Source organism: Eretmochelys imbricata, chromosome 1 (genome assembly GCF_965152235.1).
Source record: "Eretmochelys imbricata isolate rEreImb1 chromosome 1, rEreImb1.hap1, whole genome shotgun sequence".
In the NCBI taxonomy this organism is placed as follows: Eukaryota; Metazoa; Chordata; order Testudines; family Cheloniidae; genus Eretmochelys; species Eretmochelys imbricata.
In genome coordinates, this window is record NC_135572.1 from 317354435 (window position 1) to 317376836 (window position 22402).

General features: G+C 42.4%; 1 protein-coding gene across 3 annotated transcripts in view; it reads right to left on the reverse strand.

The window, feature by feature from the left end:
* Nucleotides 1-22402, reverse strand: part of CADPS2 (calcium dependent secretion activator 2) — a 561163-nt gene that overhangs the window by 265868 nt on the left and 272893 nt on the right. For all 3 annotated transcript variants that reach the window (XM_077834502.1, XM_077834493.1, XM_077834509.1), the window contains exon 7: nucleotides 8729-8840. In XM_077834502.1, the coding sequence (XP_077690628.1) occupies nucleotides 8729-8840 (112 nt within the window). The remainder of the gene's footprint in view (nucleotides 1-8728; nucleotides 8841-22402) is intronic.

The following is a 22402-nucleotide window of genomic DNA, read 5'->3' on the forward strand; positions in this document are numbered from 1 at the left end:
AATTCTCTGCCTCTGGAGTTCAGGATAGCCCCCAATGCTTTAACTCAATGGCTTTGTTTACTGCTAACATGTAAATTGAGGTAAACCTATATTCCTTTATCTAAGAGAAACATGATTATCACTTTTACCTATGCTAGGATGTCTGGTCTTAAACATGTTCTAGTAACATCATACAGAGGGAATTGGTAACTTCATATATAAAGTTAATGCCTGCATTTTACATTGATATTAATAGCCAGTGTGTTGTCAGTGTTCAAATGATACCTCATGAGGCATATTCTGTACTAATATCATTACAGTAGTGCACAGGGTGTGAATACAGGGGTACCTAGGGTCACAGTTCTCTAACACTTTTTTAAATTAAATGACTGAGTGTATGCTTAGGTCTGTACAAAGACAAGCACACGCCTTTACTCATTTGTATTGCTGTAGTGCCTAGGAGCCTTAGTCATGGGGTCCTCAGACCACTTCTCATTTTACATTGAGTCAGTATATCTAATGAACCTCCAGTCTCTTCCAGAAGAACAGTGAAAAAGGCGCTGTTTTTTTTTTTAAAAAAATGTTCTGAGCAACCAGCAGAAAGCAAACAGAGCATCCCTATGTCAGCAAACTATCCTTGCCTTTATATTTGCCTTAGAAGCTGAAGACACCAGATATGCATGATATATGGTTATTTACACAATGGCATAAATGTGTGCAACATTTTACAAAACATATAAAGATGGACTACTCCCCCTGAAGAATTTACAGTTTAAGGCCCCTATCCTGCAACTGACTGTAAATGGAGGAATCCTGGTATCTGTATACAATCTGTTGCAGGATGAAGCCTCATATTAAGACAAGATCAACAAGAGGTGACTGTGACCCTAAGAACTCGAAAACTGGCAAAGGGGTCACTGTTCTATAACAGCATCTCCTATTATACCTGACAAACTCACTACACCTAGCACACTGCTTTCATAGTATTTAACTATAAAGAATGTCATGTGAGGTCTTCAATGAAGGCCAGGATCACACTGGTCATTAATATCATTGAGAAATGTCTTTACTGACACTATGTAAGAAGTTATCTATATATATTGGAAATATGTTTTAAAGTCTGAGTCAATGCAGGGTTGACAAGCAGATTTTGCCAGACAAAGGAAGTGTATTTACCTTTTGCCTCAGTTCCCATGTAACTTAAGCATTGTAAGTCAACCCAACGGAAGCTCCATTTGCATAAGAAGTCACAACATAAGGATGTGAAGTCAATAAAGTCAGCACATCAGGGAACAAACCATGAGAGGGCATCCTGACCCTGGAGACAAAACAACGAATCTGGGGGGATATAAGAAGCAGGCAAAAGTACACTTCTTTATCCTTCACTAAGGAAGCAACAAGGACAGCACTTTTTGCTTTCATGAAAGAGGGATTTCAGCCATGTTGGTTGGAGATACAGCGATTGCTTTAGGGGAGACAAACTACTTTAGACAAGGGTTTGGCCTGTTAAAATTAAATTTAGACTTAGGAAGCCTGTTTCCTTTTGTTTTATATGTAACCATTTCTGTTCCATTATTATCCTTACTCACTCTCTCTTAATCTTAGCCTTTGACAATAAATTTATGATTGTTTTCACTATAAATATATCTCAGTGCTGTTATGTTATAAAGGAGTTGATCCTCAATTGAATCAAACAAGCTAGTATGTATACTGTCCCCTGAGGGACAGCAAACCTGGTAATTTCTGAGAGTATCCAGTGGTTAAGGGCTGCGAACTGCAAAGAGCACTCCAGGGACTCAGGGGTTGGTGTGTGCCTATCGTTAACCTGAATAGAGACACTGAGGTCTGAGAAAACCAGGAAGTCCGTGCTTATATTGCCAGAGGCTGCTGGTTTCATGGAGCTGAGCTAAGGCAAGCAAAGATAAGACTGCTTGATGCTAAAGGCGGGTAGTAGTGAGGTGCCTCTAAGGCCTGGGTACCCCAGGCAGCGTCACAGTGAAAAAGGTGATAACTGTGAGACATGCATGCTTAAATGAAGGCTATGTGTCTCTTTAGAGTGGCAAGACATTTGGTTGTTTGTTTATTTTTCTATTCGTGAATTGATATTTCTTTCCTTTTTCCCCTTTAATTTTACATGATCTCTCCCCACAAAGGAAAAAAAATCATATCTGAAACATGACAGGAACTTTTTATATTTTAATATTTCAGTCCAACATATCAACAGATTTTTGCCTGACTGAGACGTGAGCAAGTACTGAATTTGGCCTTGAAAAGATGATCTTACTGAAATTATATCACCTTATATAACAGGAAGCAGGTGACAAATATAAGATTTATCATACTTGACCAGATTATTGGAAGCACATTTTATTAATTTTGTTCCATTCTTGGCTTGAAGAGCTGCAAATGGTTTAATACAAATATACAATTTTAATCCCATTTTTTCAAATGGAATATTGTCACTGAACTTGTACAATAAATGGCTCTCTTCATTTGCTATAGTTCACCATTATTCTCAGGTAATCTTACTTCAGAACTGTCTGAAAGATGTATGTTAAATGTAACTGTAAGAAAAAATATTCTTTAAATAGGCTTAGCATTATCCTTTTTATGTCGTAACAAGGAGTTGCCATATAATCTCAAAAAAGAGATATAGGAATTAGAAAAGATATAGAAAAGGGCAACAAAAATTATTAGGGATATGGAAAGGCTTCCAGATGGAGAGAGATTAATAGGATTGGGACTTTTCAGTTTGGAAAAGAGATGACTAAGGGGGGATATGATAGAGGTCAATAAAATCATGACTGGTATGGACAGAGTAAATAAAGAAGTGTTATTTACTCCTTCTCATAACACAAGAATTAGGGGTCACCCAATGAAATTAATAGGCAGCAAGTTTAAAACAAACAAAAGGAAGTATTTCCTCACACAACGCACAGTCAACCTCTGGAACTTTTTGCCAGAGGATGTTGTGAAGGCCAAGTCTAACAGGGTTCATAAAAGAACTAGGTAAGTTCATGGAGGATATGTCTCTCAATGGCTATTAGCTAGGATAGGCAAGGATGCAAAACCAGAACCATAATTGGATGTATGTACTTTAGCTACGGATATACAAAGAGATGACTACTCTGTGTAAGGAGGACACATTTTCAAAGGAAGTATTCACATTTTCCTGTGAAGGATTTATTCATGCAACTCCCAATGATCTTTATAGGAGTCAACTGCCTAAATTCAGGTTCCAAAATTTGAACCTTTAACCTACAGCGTCTGGAATGATATTTCATGGATAATAAAATGGATGACTCAACCATAAAGTAGTTCTGCACAGTGAGAAAACAAAAATAGCACTTGTTATTCAGTGAAAAACAATATGTCACTGGGCAATTTGTCATTAAGAATAACTGAATTACTCTTCAGGGTGACAGCAATGACTTTTGATTTCAGCAAGATTTATTTTTTCTAGTACGATAGCATCCATTGACACAACTACTATAACAACCACAAATTATATGATTAAATCTTTGTAAGAAACTCTAATTGCTCTTCCAACCAGCAGGGCCCAACTTCTTATTCACCTTTTGCCTTGGTTCCCATGTAACTTAAGCATTGTAAGTCAACCCAACGGAAGCGCCATTTGCATAAGAAGTCACAACATGAGGATGTGAAGTCAATGAAGTCAGCACATCAGGGAACAAACCATGAGAGGACATCCTGACCCTGGAGACAAAACAACGAATCTGGGGGGATATAAGAAGCAGGTAAAAGTACACTTCTTTATCCTTCACTAAGGAAGCAACAAGGACAGCACTTTTTGCTTTCATGAAAGAGGGATTTCAGCCATGTTGGTTGGAGATACAGAGATTGCTTTAGGGGAGATAAACTACTTTAGACAAGGGTTTGGCCTGTTAAAATTAAATTTAGACTTAGGAAGCCCGTTTCCTTTTGTTTTATATGTAACCATTTCTGTTCCATTATTATCCTTACTCACTCTCTCTTAATCTTAGCCTTTGACAATAAATTTAATATTGTTTTCACTATAAATATATCTTAGCGCTGTGATGTTATAAAGGAGCTGATCCTCAATTGAATCAAACAAGCTAACTATGGGTACCCGCATGGCCCCACAGTATGCCAACATTTTTATGGCTGACTTAGAACAACGCTTCCTCAGCTCTCGTCCCCTAATGCTCCTACTTTACTTGCGCTACACTGATGACATCTTCATCATCTGGACTCATGGAAAAGAAGCCCTTGAGGAATTCCACCATGATTTCAACAATTTCCATCCCACCATCAACCTCAGCCTGGACCGGTCCACACAAGAGATCCACTTCCTGGACACTACAGTGCTAATAAGCGATCGTCACATAAACACCACCCTATACGGGAAACCTACTGACCACTATGCTTACCTACATGCCTGCAGCTTTCATCCTGACCACCCCACACAATCCATTGTCTACAGCCAAGCTCTATGATACAACTGGATTTGCTCCAACCCCTCAGACAGAGACAAACACCTACAAGATCTCTATCAAGAGTTCTTACAACTGCAGTACCCACCTGCTGAAGTGAAGAAACAGACTGACAGAGCCAGAAGAGTACCCAGAAGTCAAGTTCTTCAAGTCTCTAAGGTGCCACAAGTATTCCTTTTCTTTTTGCATTAATGAACTGTTAGAACATTTACTTTTCTTGTTTTTTTGTAAATAATTTCTTAGCACCCTCATGTGGTGCAGACCAGCAGTCCTGCTCCACTGTCTCTGGTTTCTTGGCAATGATTACCCCAGCCACAGAATGCAATGGCTGCACGTTGGTCCGTTCACTAACTGCATCATCTCCTTGTTTCTAGTCTATCTGTCTAGAACAGCCCAGTGACCCACCTCAACTGTCCTCCCCACAGAGAGGCAGGCACTGGCATGGGACCCACAGGCTGAAAATCTGGGAAGCAGATGCAGTAACAATGCAGGGTTTAGCATGGAGACACTGGGGACAGATAAAGCCTCCCCAACATCCCCCACTGCCCAGCTTTGACCCCCACCTTTCCAACAACTCAGTGTTCCCTGCACTATTTCAACACTCCCCCTGACACATTCCCCCTCACTGCTCGGAACCCTCATATTCCCCAAGCTCTCCCCCACTCCAAGTCCCCCACCATGCCCATTTCTCTGAGCCCACCCTCCTCACTGCTGCTATTCCAAGCCCCCTTCACATGTCCACTCCCCACACATACACTAGCTCCACCCTCCTCCTTACCACTCAAGGCCCCTTGTAAGCATGGAGAAACAAGGGGGAGGTGGGGCCCAGGAGCAATGTATTTTCCAGCTGAAGGCAGGAAGGGGCAAATGAGTGGAGATGCAGAGTTCCTACCCCAAATCTGGGTCTAGAAAAGGCTGTATGCATTCATCTGCAGTGTAGGATGCTCAGAGAGACATGAATGGGCCCATTCATCTCAATTAGATGTTCTTAGCTAAATGACAACACTTTATGGAAATGGATACAGCCTGAAACAATAGCTCTGAGGTGTGTGAACTGCTCAGTTGTACTCAGTGGGGTGTTGGGGAGATGGGCTCAGACCCTTCCAGAGGGGCAGGGCCCGCAATCCTGGCTGTACTCCCAGAGGATGGGAGCTGTTGTTGCCCCATTCTCCCCACTCCTCTTTGTGCAAGGTGCACCCCTCTCTGACACCCACATGTGGCCTTGAGAGATGGAGCTGTGAATATGGTGAACCTACCACCAATATGTGGCCAAGCCAGGACAAGGAGAGAAGGGAAGGGTGCTGCAGCTTAACTGGAGGAGAGAATATGGGACTGACAGATTCCCCCACCACAATCCCCCCACTTCCTCTGCCACCCATTCCCCCTCCCACTAATCCTTACCCCCTTCACCTGACCCAAGACCACAACCCCTCTCTCCTCCCTTTAATCGCTTCCCCATCACCCATCCCATGTATCTCTCTCCCTTCACTGCAGCCCCAAACCCCTTTCTCCCTATTCCTCCCCACTCCTCCGACCACTAACTCTCCTCCGTTCATCCTTCCAACTCTCACGCTCTCTGTACTGTTCCTAAGCCCACCCCATTCTCCCTCACTGCTCCTGTTTTATGCTTTGTTGTGTCTGGATCATCTGCCATATAAGATCTTGCACTAAGACCAGGATAATCAACAAACCCCAGCTTTATTGTAACTACTTATAACATGGTTTCTTCAGCCTCCTGGCTTCGTAGACAGTTCACCAGGAGGTGTCCCTTCCAAGCAGCTGCCCCATGGAAAAAGTATGATGCCTGGAAGTATGATGCTAGAACCTTCATATTGTTACATCCATTCTCTTTCAAAGAAAACTAACATCCCAACAATAACATACACCTTTCAGATACTGTCCATCCTTGCGGTTACTGTGTTCAACATCTTATCAATTCGTCTGGCTATGCACCTGTATAAGAAGCTCATCACACCAAATCCCTCAGATGAGCCGATCTTTTAACAATCCACTTTCCTCTAGTACAGATAGGTTCACTGGTGCCTCCCTGATGCAGTCTTCCACCAGTCTGGTCAACCACGTCTCTAGGTTTGGTGTTGCCGAAGCCTCTGTTGAAATACCTTCTTCCTCCTGTATTTCCTCTCGTATGCCCTTGACATATGTATACCTACTTCTAGTGACTCTGCTCAGGATTCTCCTGCTTTAGAATGCTAAGACTTGTGTTGTCCATACTGTCTTTTGTTTTCCTGAAGTGCCTAAGATTTCACCTCACTATCTCTCTATTGTCCATTTGCACTTGATATTATCTTTTGTTTCCTGGTTGAACCACTATAGCTTTTTGCTAAAACTTGAATGGGCCCATTTTTGTTAATGATTGCATGTGCACTTTGTTACCCAGCTCCAGACATAGCAGATCTCTCGCACCTCTATTGTCATAAAACACTTGTCTTTTTTGCCGGTTTGTCCATAATTCACCTAACTCCTGAGTACCCACGCTCTAACGATTTCCCACTTGTCAGTCAGAGTGTCTTCGTTCTCCGGCTCATCAACCTTTGGGCTGCACTAGAATTTAGGTCTTGCGAGGGAGCATTCCTGTGATCTTGTTATGCTATGCATGGGGCAGCATCTGCAGTTTTTGCTTTTTTCATTAGTTTCTCGGCAGTTTTACTGCTGATTCTACTTTGCTGTTTCTCTGAAGATACCCTGGTGATGATATTATGTGATCAAAATCTCAGGCCTTATTGAACTTCCACAGCTGTCCTGAAACAAACTGTGGTCCATTATTGGAACACGATATTTGGTATCTTATACCATGCAAAGTGTGTTTTCATCTTCCTATGAATGTTCTGGATCCTGTATCTGGTAAACAGTCTGTCTCACAGAAATTGGAAAAATAGTTTATGATGATCATGTATCCTGTGGCTCTAGCTAGGGTCCATGGATGTGCACTCATACAGGCAGGGCCACCCATAAAGGTGGGGTGGGGACAAAGACAAACCTCTCAAGTATCCCACATTTGGTCCAAGTTGTTCCAAGTGCAGGGTCTTCTAGATTACTCCTCCCTCCTCCTTCTCTTTTCCCTGTATATTTTAGATCCGTGCTCTCAAAGTGTAAAATTGAAGGAGAAGATTGTCCAAGTTATTTCTTGCATAAGAATGTTCTCTGCCATTTTAAAAAAATCCAAGAGCTTCAGAGTATCTTTACACTGCAACAGAACACCCACAACTGGCTTGTGTCAGCTGACTCAGGCTCGGGCTGCAGGGCTATAAAACTGCAGTGTAGAAGTTCGGGCTAGGGTTAGAGTCCAGGCTTTGGGACCCTGCCAGGGGGAAGGATCCCAGAGCCCGGGTTCCAGCCCAAGCCCGAATGTCTACACTGCAATTTTACAGCCCTGCAGCCAGAGTCCGAGTCAGCTGACAGAGGCCAGCCACAGATGTTTTATTGCATATGGACATACCTCCAGGGGTCTAAGAAGTCCCTGGGCCCCTGGTGAAAGTTGCCCCCCTACTGAAACCTGAAATGGTGCTCCTGCATGGAATTTGAGCGGGAGAGGTCAGTTCACTCATTGAATTGGGAGGCTATATCTGCCCCTGGCAGGCAAAGAACAAGGAACATGCACAACACATTTTCTGAAAACTAAATAGCAGGGCTCAAAATCTCAGTTCATGGGTGTAGTTCAGGTTCAATGAGTGCAGTATAGTCCTTTGCGCCACCCAGTTGGTGTGACAACAGATTGTCTGGAAACTGTCTTGCTTCAACAGAGCCCTAGTCTTCTGTAAAGGCACATAGTGCATTTCACTCTTTTAGGTACATCACTTTGGCACCCACCCACCTAGAGTTACAAACTTTACTCTTAATAACTTTTTCAGTATTGCTGCCCCAAAGAGGCAATCAGTGCCATGCCCTAGCTGAGAGAAATCCCGAGCAACTGAAATTAGTTCGGGGAGGATCAATGTTTTCAAAAAATGTTGTAAAATGCTGTGGTATTTTTTTTTTGGGGTGGGGGACCTGTATTTTGGAAACCACTTGTTCAAATGACCCCAAATTTGGAGCACTAATAGTATGCAGAAACTCATGAGACACAGCAAATTTCAAGACAATCTGAGTCAGAATATGGATTTGGAAACACTTAGAATAGCCCACCTTTAAACAGAAAGCAAGCATCAGCCTTAACCATAGCGGAGCAGGTGGTCTGCTATAATGAACACCTTATAGCTTTGTTTGCACAACGCGCTTCGTCGGTATTCTAATTTTGTAAATGCAACGACACTCACCCTTCCTAATTCTTTATCTTCAAGGGCTAGGACCCCAGTGCTTTCTGTAAAGAGTTTTACTTTGACAACAGGCCGAGGGTGAGTAGTAGTGAAGTCCCCTTGAGTTCCCCATCTGTAATAAATAAAGTAACAGAATTTAGGTTTTATTTTTTAAAGCTTTAGGACAATAGCTTTGCAATGTTCTGTAGAATACATGTTACTTTACTCTTTGGGCCTAGTTTTTAAATAGTGGAACTATATATTTAGGCAAAAAACATTTTGTACATTTTCAGCTGTAGTTGGCTACCAAGACTACACATCTGCATCTGAAAATTGGGCTTCCTTTGTGATGGAACGTAGGTTTTGTACATGATTTTTTAATTAAAATCACAATTTGACAGATGGCATAATCAAAGCATTGCAACAATATCCTATTGGGAGAATGCAGTATCAAGCTTGTGGACAGACTTATGTATAACAAAGCAGAAGATCACATCTATTCTTCTATTGAAATATACTGAAATTATTAGGTTTAATATAATCTCTTGGGCATGTAAAAATTAAATTGATTTCTCAAGTTATTCACCCAATTGTAAAATTGGGCCCCAATCCTGCGAAGACTTATACATGGGCTTAACTTTGAAACTATTCACTTGTTTAAAGTTAAGCACTTGTCTGAGTGTTTGTGTAACCCAGGTGGTTTATACTGCAGCATTTGACTTTGTTTCTCCAGGAAAGAGGTAGCGAAACAGTGGGGAGGAGGCATGGATATTAGCTGGATATGCCATGTATTTGCATACCTGAAGAGATAACAGCAGGGCAACTCACTTAGAAGGATACAGAAACTTCCAGAACAGGGTGTGGCAGGTACTAGACATGATCAGTAGTTGTTTCTGAGGCTGTACATAAAGTTTTCATTTTGGGCAACGCACTTGGCACGTCACATTCTAGTCATCCTCTCAGAGTGGACCAATCAGAGAACAAGGATTGGGGGCAAGGTTATAAATACCAGAGTTACAAAGAGCCCTGATTGACACAGGACCTAGGAATGTGTCTGCTGTGAGGGCTGGGTCCCAATCCCTCTATCACTTGGGATACAGTGCAGCGCTATTTCAGCTTTACTTAACTAGGGATGCCCTCTATTAGGACAGTGTTTGGACCACTGTGGTGTGTTTTATGGATCTAGAGGGAGAGCTTGGGAGATGTGGGGAGCATTTATTCCTCCTAGAGGCCACAGAGCCTGTGGACCTTACATTGAACTATTTTGTCTCTGTGAAAAAGAGAGAGAATGGAGCAGCACTTAGCGAGATGAGGGTTTGTGACTAAGCTGACTTCTGGAGAGAAGATAATGCTCTATAGAGTGAGCACCTTATAGAGATCTAGGGGAATATCTGTGTCACTTTGGATACACGCTACATATTTCTGTTTCACCAGCAACTGAGGGTATGTTTACACTGCAATATAAACTCAAGCTCAGACTCAGGCTCAAGTCCAAGACCACCTTCTGTCTACCCACAATTCTATCTGATTCAGGCCCAGGACCACAAGGGTGGAGGGTTCAAAGCCCAGACACCACGGGGATTTGGGCCTAAACTCCATTGTTTTGCACTGTGGATGCAGCTCGGACCCGGACCCTCCAGATTCAGCTCCTGAGAATCTGCCAATTCTATCCCATAATCCCATGGGACAGTATCCTGTGTCCTTTCTATCCCAAGACTGGCCAATCGACTCCCAGGAAACTGAAGTAACTCTCTGGTTCAAGTACAGCTGCTCAGCATTTAACCCTTCCCTTTTGTTCAGGACACTGAGCTGCAAGCACAGTGAACCTCCTCCTGCATTTGCAATGGCCCCTGACATGAAGAGGTCGTTTGCAAGTGTGCTGCAGGCAGATACTGATGAATCTCTGGTGCAAGGTGAGTAAACAGTATGATTTTAGCAAGAGTTCCAGGAATAACCACGCATATCAGCTAACAGCAAAGAAGCTCGCAGTGTTGGGGATTCACGGGGTCAGTGGTGCAGGAAGCAGATTAAGCAGCTCAACACAGACTACCAGAAAGCCAGGGATGAAAACCACTCTTCTAGGAACTCCCTATCATCCTGCCCATTTGACAAGGAGTTTGACTGGGTGCTGTGTACTGTGCCGAGCAGGGCTGGATGATTGTTTTGTGGGCCCCCCGCTCCACCCACCCCAAGACCCGACCCAATCTCTTCCCCCCGAGGCCCCACCCACACTCTGCCCTCAGACCCCACCCCAAGTCAACTTCTTCCCCCCAAGACCCCACCTATTGCTTGCATGGGGGGAGAGGGCAGAGAGGAGCGAGCAGCAGGCGGAGCCTCGGGGGGGGGAGGGAAAGAGGCAAAGCGGACCCTTCTGAGCGTGGACCTGGCCCTACAGGCCCATTGGCGCCATTGTAAAACCGGTACTGGCACCAAGCCAGGATGGCAGACTTCTAATCCCTGAATCCAGTACAGCACTAGAGGGGAGCCAGCAAGTGCCAGATCAGGCTGACAAAGTGACTCTTTTTTTCAAACTGGTCCCCAAGGAAGCTTTGCCACTGGAGAAGCTGCAGAACATTCTGGGACCCTGCTTGGAGTCCCTGCTTGATTTGTTGGGGAAGAGTCAACGTGGTTTTTGTAATAGGAAATCATGCTTCAGCAATCTACTAGAATTCTTTGAGGGGGTCAACAAGCATGTGGACAAGTGGGATCCAATGCATATAGTGTACTTAGATTTTCAGAAACTCTCTGACAAGGTCCCTCATCAAAGGCTCTTAAGCAAAGTGAGCTGTCATGGGATAAGAGGTAAGGTCCTCTCATGAATCAGTAACTGGTTAAAAGATAAGAAACAAAGAGTAGGAATAAATGGTTAGTTTTCAGAATGAAGAGAGGTAAATAGTGGTATCCCCCAGGGGTCTATACTCAGACCAGAACTATTCAACGTATTCATAAATGATCTGGAAAAAGGGGTAAACAGTGAGGTGGCAAAATCTGCAGATGATACAAAACTATTCAAGACAGTTAAGTCCCAGACTGTGAAGAGTTACAAAGGGGTCCGACAAAACTGAGTGACTGGGCAACAAAATGACAGATGAAATTCAATGTTGATAAATGCAAAGTAATGCACACTGGAAAAATATAATCCCAACTATACATATAAAATGATGGAGTCTAAATTAACTGTTACCACTCAAGAAATAGATCTTGGAGTCACTGTGGATAGTTCTCTGAAAACATCCACTCAAATGTGCAGCAGCAGTCAAAAAAGCTAACAGAATGTTGTGAATCATTAAGAAAGGGATAGATGATAAGACAGAAAATATCACATTACCTCTAGATAAATCCATGATACGCCGACATCTTGAATACTGCATGCAGATGTGGTTGCCCCATCTCAAAAAAGATATATCGGAATTGGAAAAGTTTCAGGAAAGGGCAACAAAAATTATTAGGGGCATGGAACAGCTTCTGTATGAGGACAGATTAAAAAGACTGGGACTTTTCAGCTTGGAAAAGAGACGAATAAAGGAGATTATGATAGAAATCATGACGTGTGGAGAAAGTAAATAAGGCAGTGTTATTTACTCTTCTCATAACAAAAGAACTAGGGGTCAACAAATGAAATAAGTAGGCAACAGGTTTAAAACAAACAAAACGAAGTATTTCTTTACACAATGCACAGTCAACCTGTGGAACTCTTTGCCAAAGGATGTTGTGAAGGCCAAGACTATAACAGGGTTCAAAAAAGAACTAGATAAATTAATGGAGGACAGGTCCATCAATGGCTATTAGCCAGCATGGGCAGGGATGGTGTCCCTAGCACAGTTTGCTAGAAGCTGAGAATGGGCAACAGAGGATGGATCATTTGGTGATTACCTGTTCTGTTCATTCCTTCTGAAGCACCTGGCATTGGCCACTGTCAGAAGACAGGATACTGGGCTAGATGGACCTTTGCTCTGACCCAATATGATCGTTTTTATGTTCTGTCACAGCTTCCCCGCAGCCCAGGCTCCAAAGGGAACAGTAGCTCTCTGTTCCAGCTCCCTGCCCACAATATGGAGACTGCCACTCCCACTGCACCCTCTGACCCAGGAAGCTTAGTCCAATCCCAGAGAGCATCTACCACTGCATTATGGGATCTGCAGTCCTTCAAAGTCAGCATAACAGTACACAGACGTCTGTCTAATCTGAATACCTCTGATAGGGTTCAGAGGCTCCTCAAATAGGAGCCTTCACAAAAGTAAAGTTTTTTATTTTATTAAGAAATGTTATTGCTATCATTGCATCACATCATATAATGTGTATTTCAAATAATAAAGGTAAATACATGCTAAGGAACAACTGGAAAGATATATACAAAGACCGTTTCTCAATAGTTACAGACATATACCCCATACCGTACATCCTCAGTTCTTACCACTCTCACCCCACCCCCATTTCATCAGTGGGTATGTTATTCATTCATAAGCACAATGCATAGCAATCAACTCTTCAACCCCCAGTTCATAAGCAGTCCTTTCATCCACAAGTACAATGCATGTAATTAACAATCCCCCTCAAAAAAAAATTTCGTAAGCAGTCATGTCATTCGGTCTTTCGTTCTTAAGTATATTGCATGGCAATCGACCCCTCCACTTCTCTCAGTTTTCACAAGTGCTTCATGTTGATTGATTGATTGATTCATTCATTCATTCATTCATTCATTCATTCATTCATTCATACATAGGTACAATGCATGGCAATCACTCTTCCTACCCAACCATTTCATTGCATGATGTGACAGTACCTCATGTTCTATAAAAATTGCATAAGCATATCCATAAACATACTATTCTCCCTCTTTCACTGGCCCTTGCAAGTCCATAATGTGGGAACACAAAGCATCCCTGACTTCTGTTGCCTGGGTACGGCCAGCTCCAGCTGTGGTAGGTGCACTTTCTGGCTGAGGGTACCGATTCTGCCGCCCATCTCTGTCATATGTGCATACAGGGGGAAATGGTTCACATCTGGCTTCACAAAGATTACGAAGAGCACAGCAAGCTACCGTGATGTGGACAGCACTGATGATACTGGCATCTAGATGGGTCTGTAGACATCTCCAATGGGGTTTCAATCTGTCAAAAGCACATTCAGAAACCATTCCGCACCAGCTGAGAATGCAATTAAAGCTTCTTTTGCCAGGTCCTATGAAATCAGGATATAGTTTCATAAGCAAAGGCAAAATGGTTTCATAAGTAGCATCCCCATTGAGAACAGTAGAGACAGTCACTCTATTTATGACGTCATTTGGTGGTAACAGCATCCCAGTCTGTCCATGAATGTAGGCATTCGATCAGCAGAAAACCTGGCATCATGTATTTTTCCAGTGCAGCCTATACTGGCATCCATAAATCAGCCTCTATGGTCCGCAAGGACCTGCATAATAATGGAGCAGTATCATTTGTGGTTTATGTACTTGTGCTCCTTGAGGATGCCCAAATACGGGTACATGAGTCCCAACAATGGCCCAAATGCAGTTTGGAAAATCAGTTCTCTCAAAACCAATGACTACTTCAGATATATTGTTTACACCCACCATCTTTGGGTAAATCACACACCTGATGGCCTCTGAAACCTCCATGACCACTTTACTCACTGTTGACTATCAAATGCCAAACTGGTTAGCAACAAATAGCAACAAACCTGTAGCAGTCTGAGGTAGACAACTTCTAGACAGTTTGTGGGTAAGTATGGCTTCCCTCATGCACGTGTCATGCCACTGGAGGGTCAGGGAAAGCTGCTCACAAGGCTCCAGAAATGTAGCTTTCTTCATGCAAAAGTTCTGCTGGTCACCCTGCAGGATGATGTGATCCCACCAATCTGTGCTTGTGGCCCTGCTGCAGAAGTGCTGAGCTAGGCAGAGTACACAAGTGGCTACACCGAGCTGCAAGACCAGCAACCAATGCTGTTAATCCATGTCTGTATTGCTCTCCTCCTCCACCAGGGGCCTTCAGTAGCTCAGAAACCGCCACTGGAATGTCTCCCAGCGTCTAATGGATGCTCTTCCTGTTTGCTGAAACAGGAGTGAAAATGCAAGGAAAAGAAGCTCTGCAAATAGTGACTCTTCCATGTTGCTGGCTCTGATTATTAGGAGCATACAGACCCAAAACATAGCTCGGCAGGATGTGTTGCAGGCTGCTACAACTTACTGTAACATTCAGGGCAGACAGTCAAGTTTACTCACACTGTTCAAGAAGCAGGGGCTAAAGCATCCCCAGGTGTGGGGGATGCCAGGAAGACTGGGGCATGGCAGGAAATGGAGATTTGACTTGGGTCTACTTATTGTAGCGTGGAAACCTTAGCCATGTGGTTGGGGTCTGGGTCCAGAAATTCTTAACCTCCGGTCAATATGCAGTGTGGATGCTCAGGCCCTGGGTCTGCAAACCCAGGGTCCACTGGCTCAAGTCTCACTAAATATGGGCTTATGCTGCAGTGTAGCATACGCTGAGAGGACCTGTCAGCTATTAACCCACGGGTTGGAATTCTGCTAGCTGTGGAGATCCCCAGACTGTTTGTTTGCTAGCAGGGTTCTGAAGGGCTGAGATGTGCCCTTTCTCAAGATCTGAAAAGTCCAGGGGACATACACCAACACGCACTATAAAGACTGAGAAATCATCTCTGAGAGAAGATTCTCAGAGGAGAATGTATTCTGATGTTTGTTTGCTAAAACATGGAAAATGTTATGTGGAAACCTTATGTTTGAATGTTTGTAACTGAAACAAAAAAGGGGGAAGAATGTACAAGGAACACCAATAAATTTATTGTCTCATAGGTTTGTTTAAACGATACTCATATTATTCCAAATACTATTCACAATGTTTTATAGGAAATATAAGCATACGATTCTGTCATGGACGGCATGGATTCTGTGACTTTCCAGGACCTCCATGACTTCTGCAGTGGCAAGGCTAGACCAGCTGTCAGTTCCCCCTACAGTATTTTTAGTAAAAGTTAGGGACAGATCATGGGCTTCTGTGAATTTTTGTTTATGGCCCTCGACCTGTCCTTGACTTTTCCTAAAAATACATGTGACAGAATTTTAACCTTAACTATATACAATGTTTTTTGTGTGCATTAAATGTTTGCTTTACTAAAAAAGTGTATAGTACTCTTTCTCTGAAAATTAACTGGGGATTATTAACATCCATTTATCAAGATTTTAAATTCAATAGCTCTGAGGTTTAACTCTGTGTAATGCTTTCTGGAAAGTCTTGAGAAGACAGAACTCTGAGCACAGTGCAGTCAGGTGAGAATAAAGAATAAAGCTGAGGTGAAAGAAGAGGGGGAGCATATAGTTATAGACAAGATTGCCAGACCATCCCCCGTCCGTTAAATTTGAAGGACTAAGCCCTTAATTTACATTGTTGGAGAAGAAAGCACAGGAGAAAAATAAGTTTCAAGAAGCACCATAAATTAATGTAGAAGTAGAGAAAATGTTAAACACAAATATGCTTGTAAGTAAAACTGGTTACTTACAATAGAGTCTGTAGTTCTGTGAGATTCGCTCTTAGAAAAGCACATGTATGGAAATAAACTCACAAGCTTCTAGTCAACAATGTCTGTTGGAGTTACTTAGCTCCCCTACTCTGGGCTCCAAAGGTAAAGTGAGTACATGGCTTACCAATTAGATTGCAGCTTCTTCAGAACAAGGACCATGTTCTCCTATTTGTTGGTACTGCACACAGCACAATGGGGCACTGATCCTGACTGGGGTCCGTGGGACACTCCCCAAATACAAATAATAAATTTTAATTAATAAGTGGCCTAGACTCCCTTCAGTTCTTTCCACTAACTTCTTCAGCTTTAGCTAATTGTTAGCCTGAGACTCTCAAAAAGTGGGGAAGATGTATGGGAAGTGTTAATCCATATGGGCAGTCATCTCAGAGGACCACATTTGCCATAGAAGTAACATTTTTTTCCTCCTTCAAAAATGTCTCACATGGATCCCAAGTATTGGAAGATTAAAAAGCAGTAGTGACCCCCCTGGAGATGGATCTCTGGAGTATTAGTTGAAAAGTGATTTGAAGGACCCACACTGCTGAATTAGGCTTCAGATCTAGGGGCCAAATTCAGAAATAATGTGTGATGGTGAAGATAGAGCTTCAAGCAGCAGCTTTGCCTACTTTCATGATATAGATATTATGATGACACACTCTGGAGTCTGATTTAGAACTACAAAGAGGAGTTCCACAGGTGGCTGAATGCATGCCAGATGACAACAATCAAGTCCACAAACCTAACAAATGATTCCCTTTGGACAATTTGGTGATATGGACTGAACCATGGTCTTATCCTCATCTGTACGAAAGGCTTTGTCTACACTGGATTTATTTGCAAAATCTCCCATGGTTAGACAACAGAGTGGTGAAACACTGCTGGTCCTGTCTACATTAGATGGGCACTCCACTATTGCTACCAGTGTTCTATAGTAAGCAAGCCCTTAGCTAAACTGAGTTCCTGAGTGGTCATTAAGGCTGCTAATCATAATTTGGGCTTTAGGAGTCTGCTAGGACATTATCTTTCCCTGGTTAGTGAACTGGGATGATTTGATGGCAAATGCTCCACTCTCAGGACAAGACAGCTTCTTGGCAGGGCTATCTCAATCAGGCTCCTCCTAAGAGATTGCTGTAATCTGTCGCCATGGTGACATTCGTCAAAACTTGGACAACTTTGGAACTGATCAGAGGGAGGAAAGACCTGGAGCACATAAATGTGGCACCTTGTCTCTGCAGAATGCACAAGCCTTGAACAGCGTGATTGTAGTTTAGGTTAGCACACCCTCTCTCCCTCTACCTTCAGGAGAAAGGTGAGGAGAGAATTCTCTGACTGGCATGTTTCTCCTATCATACCTCAGTCCTGAATGGCTAAGTTGTCCATGATGCCAAGGTCGGAATGATATACATAATCAGCCCTGCACAGGCTAGGACATAACCCAGTAAATGGTGCCACAGAAGTACAAAGCCATGAGATTTAACAGCCACAAGAAGAATTACACAACTCCTCTGAGGCTCGGCTCTCAGAGCATATTGTCTTCTGAATGGTATGAGACTTGTCTGCTGGGCAGGAAAATGCTCAGGATAAATCCAATGTTTTCTGCCAAGAAAAATATGATTATATTAAGCCTCAAGGCCTAAAATTCTATTCTACTCTATTCAGATTTTTCTATCACATCCATCCCTAAAGGACCTAAGTACCGTGAACAGCATTTGTACATTCTTCACAGCAGAGGACACTCCTTGAAATGACTGAGCTCTCGTCAGCTGATCGTCTAAATATAAGTAGACACAAATGTACAAGTAATACACTGGCATTTTGTGAAAAACATCAACACTATAGAAAAACAAAAGGGTAAGACAGTATTTGTAATGCTCTGACATAGAAAAGGAGATATTTCCAGTGAGACAGATAGTGATATGAAAATAGGGGTAAGAAAGGCCAATGTCATCTTCTGATGGCATGGTCCAAATATTCTAACCCGTGGCCCACCCATACCTTCTTGGGAATCTTGTCTGCTTCATGGGGCTCTAGGAAACAAGACTGATGGGTTGATTGAGAATCTGCAACCAGTCTGTCTTGTAGATATGTATCCCCTCCCTTCCCCATCCACACTCCTCTTTGGGGATTCCTATAATGAGAAATACTCAGGGACAGCCATTTTGCAAAACAAGCTGTAAGAAAGGTCCCTCAGCAATATAGAAGAAAGTGATTCTACTCCCGTTAATACAGGTCACCCTGAGAGCCACCTTTAGAGAGGTAAAGCCTCGGTGTCCAGGAACCACAATATTGGTCTTGCTGCTATGAGAGCTTGAGGCCCATGCAGGAGCTTTACTGGGGCTGACCACTGTGGAATATGACAGATCCAGCTTTACCAACAAAGCCATGGCTGGTCCCACAATGCCAAAGAGACATATGGCCAGGAAACAATGCTGGAGGAGTATCCACAGTAATCAGTACCAAAGAAACTGGCACTGATGGGGCGGACACTGTGGCATCACCCCTTTCTTGAGGTACCAAAACAGTCCTGGAGAAAGACTTAGTTTTGGCACCATGCTTCTCCACGTTCCCTGATGTCAAATGGGAGCAACAGGGTCTGTTGACAAAATGTTTCTTCTGCTTCTCTCTCCTGGCCAGGAATGAAAAAACGTACATCATGAAGCTGACAGAGTCAATAGCCTTAGACCACTTAGCAGTATTAAGCATAAAGGTGTTCCAGGCACTGATCTTCATGCTTGTTGTTGACCTAGTGTTGTTGACCTAGTGAGAGTACAGACTAATTCTTTAACCAGATCTAAAAGCCACTTATGGTGAGCACCTCTTTGGAACTCAGATATCTTTCAATGTTGACTATGCTGGACACTCATTACCAGACTCTGTTGTCTGGGCCTTAAGAGCATCCTCCACAAGAAGGTGTTTGAAGCAGCCCTCCTGATCTTTTGAGATTCTGTTGAAGAAGGCAGGTTATAGAGAACACCTATGAGAATGATGGCCTTCTTCCAGACACTGAAGACAATGACCATAACTATCAATCACCAACATCACAGCATTGAATGAATCACAAGGCTTGTAGTTCATCCTCTTCACAGCACGAGCCACATCACCACTCATATTAATAGAACCCAGACAGGAATAAAGCAAAACCAGCACAAGAGAAGCGAAAAGACAAAAAAGGGAATCAGCTGAAGAGGACTGGGGCTGTTCCTCCTTTGGAGGTTAGAAGGAACTAAAGGGCTATTGGAGGCATTCCCCCTTTTATAGTCTCATAAACCAGAATTATGGGGAAAGAAGTGGCTAAAACAGACACTCCTTGCTAGAAACTCCATGTTTCGCTCCTCCCAAAAATGGCAATGTATATCAAGGATCCAGTTATCAAAGGAGGAATGAAAGTTTCCATTACACTATGCATTTTGAATTACAGTATTATAGACTCCTAGATAAAGCCCTGCAAATCTGGTTTATATCTGCTACTTTACATCTGCAGACCATGTTTGTGGATCGCAGATTGGATGCAGATACAAATTTTGTATCTGCACAGGGCTCTACTCATAAATAGATACATAGGACAAAAAAGGACTTCAAGAGGTCATCAAGCCCAGCCACCTGTGCTGAGGCAGAACCAAGTATACACAGAAAATCCCTGACAAGCGATTGTCTACCCTCTTCTTAAAAACCTCCAGTGATGAGGATTCCACAACCTCCCTTGAAAGCCTATTCCAGTGTTTAATGATCCTTATAGTTAGAAAGTATATTCCTTATATCTAACATACATCTCCCTGGCTTCAGATTAAGTTGATTATTTCTTGTCCTATCTTACGTTGACATGGAGAACAAACAATTACCGTTCTCTTTATAACAGCTCTTAATATATTTGTAGACTATGATCCAGTCCTCCATCAGTCTTCATTTCTCAAGACTAAACATATCCAGTTTTTTTACCCTTTCCTTATAGGTCAGGTTTTCTAAACCTTTTATCATTTTGGTTGCTCTCTTCTGGACTCTCTGTCTACATCTTTTTTAAAGCGTGGCATCCAGAACTGGACACAGTACTCCAGCTGAGGATGCATCAGCGCCAAGTAGAGTGGGACAATTACCTCCTGCGTCTTACATATGACACTCCTGTTAATATATCCCAATATATACACTAGCCTTTTTTGCAGTTGCATGACGTTGTTGGCTCATATTCAATTTATGATCCACTATAGCCCGCAGATCCTTTTTGGCAGTAGCACTGGAATTCAGAACAAGTCCCCATTTGTCAAGGTCATTTTGAATTCTAATCCTGTCCTCCAAAGTGCATTCAACCCCTCCCAGCTTACTGTCATCTTCAAATTGTATACACATATTCTCCACTCCATTATTCAGGTCATTAATGAAAATATTAAATAGTACAGGATTCATGACAAACCCTGTGGGGCCCCACAAGATATGTCTTCCCAGTTAGGCAGCATAACATTGATAACTACACTTTTAAGTATGGCAGTCAGGTGCCCACCTTATAGTAATTTCATTTAGCCTCTATTTACCTAGTTTGCTTATGAAACTGTCACATGGGACTGCGTCAAAAGCCTTAATAAAATCAAGACATGTCATGTCTACAACTTCTGCCACTATCTACTAGACCAGTAACCCTGTCAAAGAAGGAAATTAGGTTAGTTTGGCATGACTTGTTCTTGACATATCCATGCTGGCTATTACTTACTCTATTATTCTCTAAGTGCTTACAAATTGACTGTTTAATAACTTGTTCCAGTACTATACTGAAGTGAGGTTGACTGGTCTTTAATTCTCTGAGTCTTCTTTGTTCCCCTTTTTAAAGACAGGCACTGTTTGTCATTATCCAGTCTTCCGGGACCTCACTCATCCTCTGAGTTCTCAAAGTTAGTCGCTAATGGTTCCAAGATTGCTTCAGCTAGTTCCTTAAACTCCCTAGGGTTCAACCTGCCTACTTGAATATATCTAACTTATCTAAATATTCTTTAACTTATTCTTTTCCTATTTGGGGTTGCGTTCTTTCCCCCACTGTTGTTAACATTAATTGTGTTAAGTATCTGGTTACCATTAACCTTTTTAATGAAAATTGAAGCAAAATAGGCATTGAACACCTCAGCCTTCTTGATGTCATCCATTATTCACTCTCCTTCCCCACATAATAGTGGATGTACACTTTCCTTCATCTTTTTCTTGTGCCTAATGTATTTATAGAACCTTTTTTGTTGCCTTTTATGTCCATTGCTAGGTGTAACTCATTTTCTGTCTTTTTACTCATTCTTAGCAATTTGCTTCCTGTTTTTGTAGGATTCCCTTTTGATTTTCAGGTCATTAAAGAGCCCATGATGGAGCCATATTGGCTTTTTACTATTCTTTCTATCGTCGCTTCACATTGGGATAGTTTGCTGTTGTGCCTTTAATATTGCCTGTGAGAAGCTGTCAGCTCTCCTGAACTCCCTTTTCATTCAGATTTTCTTCCCATGGGACCTCACCAATCAGTTCTCTGAGTCTATTAAAGTCTATTGTTCTTATTTCACTCCTTCTGTTCCTTAAAATCATGAAATCTATCATTTAACGATTACTTTCAGCCTAGCTGCCTTTTACCTTCAGACTCACAACCAATTCCTCCCTGTTAGAATCAAGTCTAAAATGGTTGTCCCCTTGTTACTTCCTCCATTTTCTGAAAGGACAAGTGTCCACAATACATTCCAAGAACTTACTGGACACATTGTGTTTTGCCGTATTAGTTTTCCAGATGTCTGGATAGTTTAAGTTTCCCATTACTACCAGGTCTTATGTTTTGGATATTTCTGCTATTTGTTCTAGAAATGCCTCATCCACCTCCTTCTCCTCCTGATGTGGTGATCTCTAGTAGACCCTGACTATGATGTTTCTCCTATTCCCCCCCACTCCTTTTAACTTCACCTGGAGATTATCAACTGGTCTGCCTCTCACCTCCTTCTAGACCTCAGAACAAATGTATTATATTTTTGATATATAATGTAACATTTAATGCCTTTTTTTCTTGCCCTGTCCTTTCTGAACAAGCTATACCCCTTTACCAATACTTTAGACATGAGATTTAAGTCTTGGTGATAGCCATGAAATCATATTTCAGCTTCTGTACTAATACTTTCAGTTTATTCCCTGTATTCCTTGCATTTGTGCATATAC